This window comes from Thunnus thynnus, chromosome 18 (assembly GCF_963924715.1).
Source record: "Thunnus thynnus chromosome 18, fThuThy2.1, whole genome shotgun sequence".
Lineage (NCBI taxonomy): Eukaryota > Metazoa > Chordata > Actinopteri > Scombriformes > Scombridae > Thunnus > Thunnus thynnus.
Window position 1 is genome coordinate 29,495,588 of NC_089534.1, and position 11,702 is coordinate 29,507,289.

At 39.5% G+C, this 11,702-nt stretch overlaps 1 protein-coding gene and 1 long non-coding RNA gene across 2 annotated transcripts; both read left to right on the forward strand.

Moving 5' to 3' along the window:
* Positions 1 to 1,353: 1,353 nt before the first annotated feature.
* On the forward strand, positions 1,354 to 5,684 carry si:dkey-63b1.1 (B2 bradykinin receptor). Its single transcript, XM_067572925.1, has 2 exons — positions 1,354 to 1,434; positions 3,011 to 5,684. The coding sequence occupies exon 2, from the start codon at positions 3,017 to 3,019 to the stop codon at positions 4,109 to 4,111; it is 1,095 nt and encodes a 364-aa protein (XP_067429026.1). The 5' UTR covers positions 1,354 to 1,434; positions 3,011 to 3,016; the 3' UTR covers positions 4,112 to 5,684.
* Positions 5,685 to 7,675: 1,991 nt separating this feature from the next.
* On the forward strand, positions 7,676 to 10,218 carry LOC137169483 (uncharacterized). Its single transcript, XR_010924465.1, has 4 exons — positions 7,676 to 8,528; positions 8,638 to 8,747; positions 9,095 to 9,268; positions 10,034 to 10,218. It is a non-coding gene; the product is annotated as an uncharacterized lncRNA (long non-coding RNA).
* Positions 10,219 to 11,702: the final 1,484 nt, after the last annotated feature.

Consider the following 11,702-nt stretch of genomic DNA (forward strand, 5'->3'; position numbering starts at 1 on the left):
GTCTGGGCATTGCAGTCTCCATACCAGAAAAAAATGCAGCTGGTTAGTACACCCTCTACGGTGCCTCTGTAGTATGTGGTGAGGATGGGAGGAGGTGTGCTCTCCTCATCTGTAGCAGGAAGTGCTTAATGTAATAATGCTCCAAAGTGATTACACTTACCTGGACGGCTTTATACAATTAGGTTGAGCAAGCCTGATGGCCTGGAGGATTCACAGTATGTGAAAGGTCAGTGACAGAAACTGACAAACATGCCAGTCACATTAGGTCTATACAGTTTGACTTCAGCCTCATCCTAGCTGCAATATGATCTTACAGAGGAATGGTAATAGCATATAGAACAAAACAACACAGGGCCATAGAACAATGAGAAAATAGCAACCTTGTCTGAGGTGTTCCTATTTTTATTTAAACAAATTTTCTTTCTTCAGCTCTCTTGTGAAGAGATGCTTAGTTCATTGCGTAGCATAAACTGTACAGTCGGTGTGTTCTACACTTTTTTGTCATCATTTTTCATGTTAGTTTTCATGAAAGTTGCCAGCTATAAGCTATGAGGTTCCCATTCATAAGATGCACTTGTAGAAGGCTCTGTTTGCTTCTTCAATCAGAGAAAACAGCCGTCAGTACATCTCAAACCTATTTGGATTGCTGAACCATTTGGAGATATGATCAATGATTCAGAGGTGTAGAACCATACTGCATGTATGACTCAAAGACCAGGAGGAATTGAAATAAATACTCTCAGGAAAATAAAAGCCATTCCTCTTTACATGAGAACACGCATGTTCTTATTCTATTTCTTTTAGCCTGTTTCTTTGCCAGGAGATGCTTTTGCATGAACACACATGATCTACTTCAACACAGCTCTGCTTCACTTTCAAACAGCTGCACACATCTGGCAGTCGCCCAATGCAACCAGACACCTCCATTTTGGTACTGCTCCAACTGTGGAGTGATCTTAGAAGGGAACCTCGACAGCTGCTGAGGGACTGCACAGGTTTATTTATTGTTTTCTAACCCAGCTTTTCCCAATCAGAACAGAGATTTGAACCTTTCTTACACAGAGATATTTAATCACATTAACACTTAGCAATTGCATTTGTGGTTGATGGCTCAAATACAGAAGCCAAAATTACAATTATATGTGACTAAACTCTTACAGCATTTGTCGCCAGTCACTGCGTCAGGGATAAAAGTGAAAAAATAATGTTTCTGGACTGCAAATACCTTTTTGATGAGCCGGAGCATAGTAGCTGGGGGGGAAAACAGGCGTGGGATATGAGTGATGACGCAATGATGATCTCAGGGTCTGCTCATATAAAAGTGACCAGTCTTACAGTGCTTGCTCTAGTGGAGGCTAGATCACCGTGCTGATTATATGCTTGGACTGAACACGAGGCACATCTGGATGGAACGGGCAGAGTCACACAGATGAGGTGAGCAGATGCGAAACTTTGCACAAAGCAGATTGAGTGGGAAGTGTATCTCATTTATTCCTAGTGCCTGGACAGGGAGGATGCAAACAGGGACCAAAGATATTTTCATTTACAGCTGTTCTGCTTGCTTTCAGCTCTATACTTTCTTCATTAATAACCAGCAGTAAAGCTTACAGTAATCAGGCTATGTCTGGACAGTCTCAACAAACAATGTAAGCAATCAAGAGACAGACAGCTTGACCTGTCTGTATTATGCTGTTTCACAAGTGTACAATTCCACAAAACTAAAATCAGCTCCTGCTGTGGTTTCTGTGGTTGCTATGATCACATAGCCGGTAGAAAAAGTTGTGCACACCTGAAAAAGCATCTTAAAAGCCATTTGTTTTCTTTCGCTTTCTCTTGATTTTATAATTTTAACTTTGCGGATTATACACAGTGTTTATACAGGGTTATACACAGGTGGCTGACACCAAATAGTCCTGTTTTAGAGTAAAGTTTTTTGTCCATGTCCTGTAGCTGAACAGTTTTGTTACATAAAATTTAATAAGTCTTCATTTATATGAACAGATGTAAGCTTTTACAATATTCTTTTATTACAGAGATACGAATGGATAATAATTTGAATTAAAAAAAAATGATTTAGCCTGACTGTAATGAACTGATACAGTTAATTATTGAGCAGTGATAGCATGGAATTCATTACCAAGTTTTTTTGATTTCAGAATGTAATATATGTTTTAAGAAAAAGTTAAGATTGTATTTGTTTACACAAGGACTAGTGTAGAAAAATATATGGCCTTTTGTGTTTTTTGTTCTTGAAGATGTGATTGGATCCCACTTTTATTTGTGATTTAGTGGATGATTTGCTAAGTGATTTCTTTTCTCAATGATTTAAGAGCTGAAATTATTATATAGAGCTATGGTATGTGTTAGACAGGGTTTGACTCGGTGTTGGTTGTGTCTTCTTGGTTCTGTTAAGTATTGTGAGTCTTACGGTGAGTATGAATGTTACAGATGTGTATTGATGTATTTCTGTTATTGAAATATTGTTAAAAATACTTATGGGGACCCCAGGAAGAGTAGCCTCTGTTACAATCCAGTGGCTAATGGGGATCTGAATAAAAAAACAAACACTTACATGCCATTTGATTTTGTCATCATCAGTCCTCAGTTGAGCCTTGAACTCAGTGCTCTGTCAATCTCAATCATGCTACTCAAAGGAGAGAAGGGCCAATTCACTGAAATATAGCCTAACGTTTTGCACAAGCTGCCCAAAATTCAATTTTTTTCATTTATATAGCGCCAAATCATAACAAAAGTTATCTCAGGGCACTTTTCATATAGAGCAGGTCTAGACTGTACTCTTTAATTTAAATTGGCAATTTTTACCTGGCCAGTTAAATAAAAACACACTTTCTACTTATTTTATATAATGTCTTCTATCCATCTTCCATCTACCTCTCTCACTTTTCCTCTCCCTGTAACACACTTATATTCAGAAAAATTGTATATAAATGAAGTTTGCTTGCTTGCTTATGATGACAATGGTTTGACTATGAACCACTATTGTTCATAGATTCCAATGGTTGCGAATTCATCAGACTGGTTGGTCCAGAGTGTGGACCCGGAGCTGGACAACTGCAGTAACTACACTGAAGCCTGGCAATGGCTGTCCTCCCTGCACCCGGCATACTTGGGTCTGATCAGCATTGTGGGGCTCATGGGAAATGGCCTGGTTCTCTGTGTGTTCTTCCTGCAGAGGAAGCCCTGCACTGTGGCAGATATCTACCTGGGGAACCTGGCTGCTGCTGACCTGGTCATGATGTCCTGCCTTCCCTTCTGGGCTGTCACTATTGCCCGGGGGTACCAGTGGGACTTTGGGGAGGTCCTCTGTAAGCTGGTCAATGTGGCCATCTCAATGAACTACATCTGCAGTGTTATGTTCCTTATGATGGTCAGCTTGGACCGCTACATAGCTCTGTTGAAGCCCATGAGCCCCTGCCGTCTGAGGAGAGCTGCCTGGGCCAAGCGTATCTGCCTGGGGATCTGGACCCTGGGCTTCCTTCTCACTTTGCCCATCCTGCTCTTCCGCACTGTGAAGCCCGTAGAGGATCCTGGTGTGGAAGCCTGTATCCTGGCCTACCCCCACCCAGTCTGGAGGGTTCACTACAACATTGCCAAGAATGTCTTGGGCTTCCTAATCCCTGTCCTGGTGGTTGCTTATTGCACCCATTACATTGTGGCTGCTCTGAGCAACAGGGGAGCCAGAGGATTCCCCAGGGTGAGGAAAGAGAGGAAGGCCACCTACTTGGTCCTGGCTGTGCTGGTTGTCTTCCTCATCTGCTGGACACCACACCAGGTGATGTGCTTCCTTGACACTCTTGATTACTTCAAGGTCACACCTGGATGCCTCTGGGGTCACATGTTAGACATTGGCATACAGCTGTCTACATATCTGGCATACAGCAACAGTGCTGTTAACCCCTTCCTGTTTGTCATTGTGGGGAAGCACTTCAGGAGAAAGGCAAAAGAGGTGTTTGGGAAAACTTTGAACCCCTGGTCAAAAGACATTTCTTACCTGACTGTGGGCTTCACCTCAGTGAATAGACTCAATGAAACACAGCGTATAAGCATTGGAAAACTTGAAATATTTGGACTGAAGCAAACTGTTTCATGACCAATTGCTGCAAAGATTCCTGCAGTTTTTTCCAAGTAAACCAGTAAACCACCTGTCATGAACTGTCATCAGAGGTCTACATTAAAACAGGTGCACATAAAAAATATATTTTATAAAATAAAAGATTTTGAAAGAACACTGTACTGACTACTTGATGAGAAGTGAAGCTGCTTTGATAAATGTTAAAGCCGCATTAATTGATTTTTTTTTGCTACTTGGGGGCAGCAGAACAAGTTGAAAACACAACATTGACATATTATCACCTTATACATATTATATATGTTCTGGTGAACATGTTAGCAGTTGACTATACATCCAGCAGACATGTAGCAATGTTAACATTCATTTGTGTCCATCCAGTGAATGTACATCTAATATTCACTCTCCTTTTAGCTCTGGTTTAATCTCCTGGGATAAAGATCTGGCTCTTTATGGATTTAGCCAGATTTGAACTGTGAATTGATTGCCTATTTCTAATTTTTGGATTAGATTTGGATGGAAACAGTTAATGATCTAGCTGCCATATGATCAGATGAATTTCTGACAGGTTTGCTGTTATAAGATTACTTATGAACTGTAACAAGATTGTTTTAATGTTACTGGAATAGTATTTTATGTGTTGCAGCTAGTTCCATTTACAGTAAGGCTGTGATAGAAATAAAACTGAACTTTGCTGCAAAACAGCAAGACCAACCTGTCTGCATCTGTGGCTTCATATTCATTTTTTTTTCTTCTCATTTTCTGTTCATAGTTGAATGGTGAATAATGCTGCCTTTCTCTTTTTTGTCAACATTTTTCATAAAAGTTTATTGAAATTGTAAATGGACAAACTGATCAAGAGTTTTGTGTTTTAGTTCAGTGTGATGTTGTGATGGTTGATCATATTGCAGCGTGACTTTAGAAGTCGTACATTCTGGCCCTACAAAAAGGCCGTTTAAAAATAAATGCTATATTCTCTGCTATGTTCACCAGCTCTGTCTGCTCTTTTGTGCTGGACAGGTAGTGTACAGTGGAGTTTTTAGGGCCCTACAGCTTAAAACAACTGCCTGCTGCTGCTGGAAACAAGCTTAATGAGTTTGCAGGCCGGAACAACAAAGAAGTGCAAAGAAGAGGCTAAAAACCTCTGCAGAACTTAGGGGAACTGCAGACTTTGTGATAATTCTCTTTGGGTTTGTTACTATGACCCTTTCACACAGTGTTGCCAACTATTTTCAGTGGGAAGTAACTAAAGCCTGCAGGGCTAATTTGCAGATCTATGACATAATGATGTAATTACATAAATATAAGATTTTAAAATATTTACAAAGTTAAGTTAAATCTAACTAAACTCAAACTAAACTGACTGTAACTAGTTATTTCATTAGCTATTTTTCTTTTCAAGCAGTGCCTCAATGTGTATCTCAATCTACCTCTAATAATAATATTTATGTATCATCTGTTGTATCAGCTCTGAAGTATCATGAATAGAGAGATTATCATGCACTGGAATAAATTCACTATTGTCAACTCTGTCTATTTTGACAAAACAAAATCAAACTTAGATAGTAAAGTTAAAGCTTTTAGAATAAAAACAATGAGGATCAATAACTGGTCATTTGGTATGCTCATTCACAACTCTGTCTGGCTGATAATTGGTCCATTGAACGTGCTGCTGCTCTGTCCCACCCACTGAACAGTCAGTCCAGAGAGCCACATTCGCTCTCATTCACCAAGAAATACTGGAGATTCCCTTCAAGGAGAGAAGGTAAGGTTCGTACAGAAAGTTGCTAGATATGTCGCTAGCCACGTTTTGAAAAAAAAAGTCGCTACAGGGGTCTGAAAAGTCAGTAAATCTAGTGACAAAGTCGCTAAATTGACAACACTGCTTTCACATCACACATATTAATTTGATTCATTTTTAATATAAAATATCAATAAGTTCAGCTTTACCTTAAGCTCCTGGTGAGATATGCATTGATCAGGAATATTTCAGATGATTCTTGTTATAGTGGGGCAGCTAAGTGAAATCGTTCGGTATCGAAGCAAAATCATTCAGATGGTAATACTCCACCATCAGCCGTTATAACAGCATTTGTCTGTTCATGGGCTTGGTCTATTGCCATGGCTGAGAGTGGTCCATCTGATTTTTGGACAACAAAGTTTCCTGCAGAGGACTTCTGGGTCCTGACATCTGGGTGTTGCTTTTCAAGTGATAACATGTCTCTGAGGTGTATAGAAAGTCAACGAGCATAATTCACATTCTTGTTGGCAAAGAAATAAGGTATCAGTCACCTTCATCTAATAGGACAGGATCAAGCATGATTGGTAAAGCATTCATTGCTTTGAACTGAGGGACATTTTTTGCAATCATACTATAGCCATCCTGTTCTGTACTATATGAAATTGGTGGACATTCTTTTTTTTTCTTCCTTTTGTCCAGTTGACAAAGACAGCACTTGTTCCAATCTGTTCACCCCTTGGACAAAGATTCTTCAATGTCAGCCATATTCAAGAACATATGGTGAGAAACAATTAAAGGCCAAGGGTTTATCCTTTTACCACCTTAATTGTAAGCACTTTCTTGTATGGAATACAACTAGGTTCACACAGTAAATTGCCCTACATCTAGCCTAATCGCTCATCCAGTGTCATTTAAGTCCTTTGCAATCTGTACACCATCCGGATAATTAAAGCCCCATCATCCTTGGCTTGGCTCTCCTGCGCTGGTATATCCTGTCAATTCAGGTGTGGATATCTAACTCACATGGGGGCTAATTAGATATCTTTTGGGACACTTAACTGTATTACTTTACAGAAGCTGACATTGAACTCCATGCTGAGTTTCACAGTAGTGATGTCACCATTGTGCCCTGGTAGTGCATGACAGTCACTCATATAATTACAATTACAGTTTAATTTTCAAGTGGCTAACTATTTTTAGTGGCAAATTTTTTTTATATGAACTAACCTTTGATGAGTCCCTGTGCGAAATTTGGTGCTTGTATCACAAAGTGAATGATTCTGCCAAAATTTGCACTATAAATTGTAATTACTGGAGTCCATATGCCTCAGTAATGCCAAGGGACTTATTAGCACAAATAGTCCATATGGCTTTGTCTCTGTGCCATCCTGCCCTTTGCGCTGTCTTATTTCCCGTTGTCATCATCTTGTTGACATGCTAAGAAATATTAGCATCTTTAACAGACTCATTTCCAGTGCAAATTCTTTTTTATGATGTAATTGATGCTAAATAACTACTCTCAAGTGCTGGAGATTAATCCCAATGTGATCTATATTGTCTCAGAGCTTCTTCTGCCTATGATTAAGTGCATTATTATGAAGGCTAACTATTCAAGACCTGCACTAAGAAGGGAACTTATTGCAATGTGATTAAACTGAAGGAAGGTCACATTGTTCGTGAAAAGTTGTGGTGTTTATAACAGATATTGTTTTAATAACGATCCACATGTTTTATTGGTTAATTGTCATTTCATCTGTCAGAATTAATCAACCAACAACAACAAAAAAAGACTTAACTGTGTCAACATGTAACAGCTAGATCTCACCATTGTAGCATGTAATATGTATCATTAATGGATACAGTATGTGACAACAAGATAATGTGTGGAAAAACAACACTTCCTAACTAGATCCTAACTCTACTGTTTGATTCAGAGCAAAGGATGCATTCATGACCTGGATTTTAGCACAGCCAGCTAGTCTCCCAGCTAACGTTAGCCCCGGCTCTCCATGTGGATCCAACTGGAGCACTGAGCCCTGGTTTGTTACTCAGGTTAAAGTGGGAAGAAGTAGCGGGTCTGATGGACAGCTTGGGTGAAGTGGAGCCTGCGGAGGAAGCACCTGGACCGTCAGGGTGACACAGTCAGTTAAGGGAAGCACCATTAGGCCGCAGAGGAGAAGGCCTTTTTATAATTGGCAGAATTCGCTGATGCCGATATTTCATTTTAGAGCTTTTATCGGCCGATACTGATGACATGCTGATAATATTGTGCATCCCTAGTACATACAGTATCAAAAATGTACACATTATGTGATGGCTTATTGTGTCACCATTTAATTTTGAGTTCTTCATTGGCTTTTTTTAGGTTGAGTCAAAAGCTTTGTCATTTCATTTTTCCAGAAAAGTATGAGGATGCAAGAAAAAAACTCCCTGAGGCAGACACATTCTCAGACATTCAGTCAGATGTTAGCAAATGATGCTAGCATTAGCATGGTAGTCCACTAGCATTAGCATGTTAGTTCATTTGCTAGCTAGTGCTAGCTTGACCTGTTTGCACTGATTACACATGGACTGATTTGGTTATTAAGATTGTGTAATTTAAGTGAATATTTATTTTATTGAATAAAGATCAGCTTTACGTTAAAAGAGCAGAGGAGCACAATCGCTTGTTGACCGGCATGGAGAAATACGCTTCAGGTGTGAACAAACAGGCTCCTGCTTGTGCGAGAATTGACACTTCGCAGCGCTTCCACTTCCAGTCTGAATGTACTGTTAGATCAGTTGTATATTTTATGTTTTCTTGCAGATACCCAGAAGATGGTTCCATGAAAACATCATGACCAACAACATCAGGCCGCATTACCTCGTCCTGCCCTTTCCAGTACTGAAAATTAGTCAGTAGTCACTCTCAGACAGGTGAGAAAAGTTGTGACATTTCCACACAGAGTAATTCTATTGCTTTTTGATTTTTTTTCTTTTTCAAAAGATGATGTTTGGTTTCTCAAATAAGCACAGCTTAGAAGCAGCGTCAATTGGATAATATACATCAATATACTGTAACTGTTATATACAGTGAGGATTATCAGACTGAAAACCATATGTTTTCAGTTTGAGTTAGTTCAAATTATCTGGAAAAGACAACAACACCACTGAACACAATCGTGTTGAATACCTCAGTAGTATTTTTAATGTTTAAACAGAGGACATTGAAAATCATTTAATAGGTTCTGAGTATTTCTGTTCTTGTCATTCTCATATTTTAGATACTGAAGGAGGCAAAAGTCTACAGCTCCATCCTAGAACTTCAGAGGGCTGTAGTAAGAAAAAAAAGTGTCCTCAGGACACAACTTTGACCGAGAAAGCCAGATGATCCACATCAGCATGGTGTGCTGTCAGCTGTACCAGCCTCGACCACTCAGGAGCCATTGCAGACACAGGTCAGCAGGAGACATGACATGAAAATGTATCAGACTCGATTGCTGTGCAAGAGATGGTTGTTACACTATATTCACAATATGGTTATTCTTCATAGAGTTTATCTATTTGACATTAGATTCAGTTCTGGTCAAACTCTCAGAGAAAAGTGCTGCTTTTCTATTACCCTATTACTGAGAAAATATATAACAGAAAAGTAACAATGCTATTCAACACAACCCAGGACACATCTGATCAGGTGTCATAATGTGGGAACAGAAACAACAGATGGCAGTAAATTAAGAGATATTTATGATAATTAAGTAAACAATTGAAGAAATAATTGCAATTACAGTGTGTGTCAGTTAGTAACATCAGTAATGTAGGTGTGAATGTGTGAACAATGAAGTGTAAGGTGTTGTGGAGTAAAAACAAAACTAGAATCAAATGAAAAACAAAACCCTGCAGCTGCTGTTTGGAATGAGTCAAGGTGAGAGAGTGCCCAAACAATGCTTGGAGTTGACCTTTTATCCTTTGGCAGCATTAGGCCCAGGTGCTCTGAATTCAGCTGGCTGCCACAACCACATTCTCTCAGATACCTTTATGGACACAAGAATATAACAATAACTCATTACCACACCAGCATCAATACACTTAAGGTAGGTTAGGCAGGGGCCATAACACAGGTCAAAGGCCATTCTCAATAATAAACTCTTTTTTTTCTTTTGGGCATGTAAAGATTCAACATGTGGATCCTTTCATATTCCTAACTGTTGTATTCTTTCCAGAGACCACAGAGACAGAGTCTTGCCATGGCATCAGATGAGGACCACCTGTGAAATGTCTAGTCATGCACCACATTTGAAACTACATATTTACCATACCAAATTGGCCTCTGTATATCTGTACACTGTATACATTTGTGACTACTTTTTATCCAGCATTCTGTATATTTTTATTCTTGACCCAAATAAATCAGGATCATCACCTTCTGCACCGTCTTCCAGCTTCTGTTAAAAGGTCCACGGCTCCCACCTCCACCAGCCACCATCCATGCAGAAAAATAAAATATTGTGGCTCCTGATCACCATGGGCCCTATGAGTGGGCTGCCAGTGGTAGTAAATCATAATTTAAAACATTGTTTCTAGAAAGCATTTAGATTCATGCTCAAAAGTTTAACAATGAACATTAGAAATAGGGGAACTTGAAGTTATGTTTTTTATCCCTTAAACAGTCAGTCTTAAATTTGACTTGAATAGGTGCACAAACTTTATATAAGCCTTCAATAAATAATCTGTAAACACAAAAACAGATAGTTATGTATGCACAATGAAACATACGTAACGTAAAATTCCAAATTTTTGACCTACATCAATGGGGTGTTTGAAAAAATATACTCTGGACTCTAGAAAGAAGGAATTCATCTCAGGATGGTGATGCTCATTGTGCCACACGTCTCCTGACTTTATGTCACTATTTTAATGTCCTTTATGTTTCCTGTTTCACCACAAATGAAAGAAACCCAAATTCTGGGTGTGCAAATTCCAATTTATGAAACTTTAAAACTGCAAAACATTGCTCCTTCCCTCAACCCTCTTCCACTCATCAGTTCATCTGAAAGTTTTTCTTTCTTTCTGTGTGGAGCAGCAAGCCAGGGTTAAACAGTCAATAGCTTTCTCTCTCTTCCTCACTGTGTGTTACTTCTTTTTCCATGTGTACTTCTTATCACTCCTTGCAGCATTGAGTAGTTGTTTGTCTTTCAAAATCCTGCAGTAAAACTCTGAACAGGACTGCTCAAAGTTGAGAGTGATCAGGAGCTCATTCCTCAAAAGCTCCATGGAGCACATGTTCCTGCTGTCACTCCATTTGTTGACTACTGTGGAAAATATCTTTTCCACATGTCCGGTGGATGCTGGAATGCTCAGGATGTGGCTGATGATGTACAGCATGTTAGGCAGGGCAGATTCTTGAAAGATAGCCACCCACCTGCTAGCTCTGCCTTTGGACTTCCATTCATCTTCTGCATCTTCTCTGAGCCTCCTCAGAGTGGTATTTGCTGTGGTGCATTCATCATATAGGTCATCCACATTGACTTTATGGATGAGGTTGAGCTTACCAGTGACCATCTCGATATCACTAAAGGTAAGCATGCCATGGCGCAGAGAAAGAGGTTGCAGGGAGAACAGCCAGTCAAACCATTTTTCAATGTATGCAATAGCCCTTGCCTTGTTTGCATCATGTGAGAGGAGATGCTGCAGCTTTTTTTTTTTTGCTTGAAGTTATCCGTGATTGAATGTAACTCAACACAGGTGGTTGAGAGCTTTCCAGCGTCTTTACAATTTCCTCAAAGAGGAAGAGGATGTTATTACAGAAGAGGAGGTAAACCTCCACAACGTTGCCATCTTCCTCAGTTGAGTCTTCACTGAGCTTTAAAAAAGCTCTGATCTGTCTGGGAC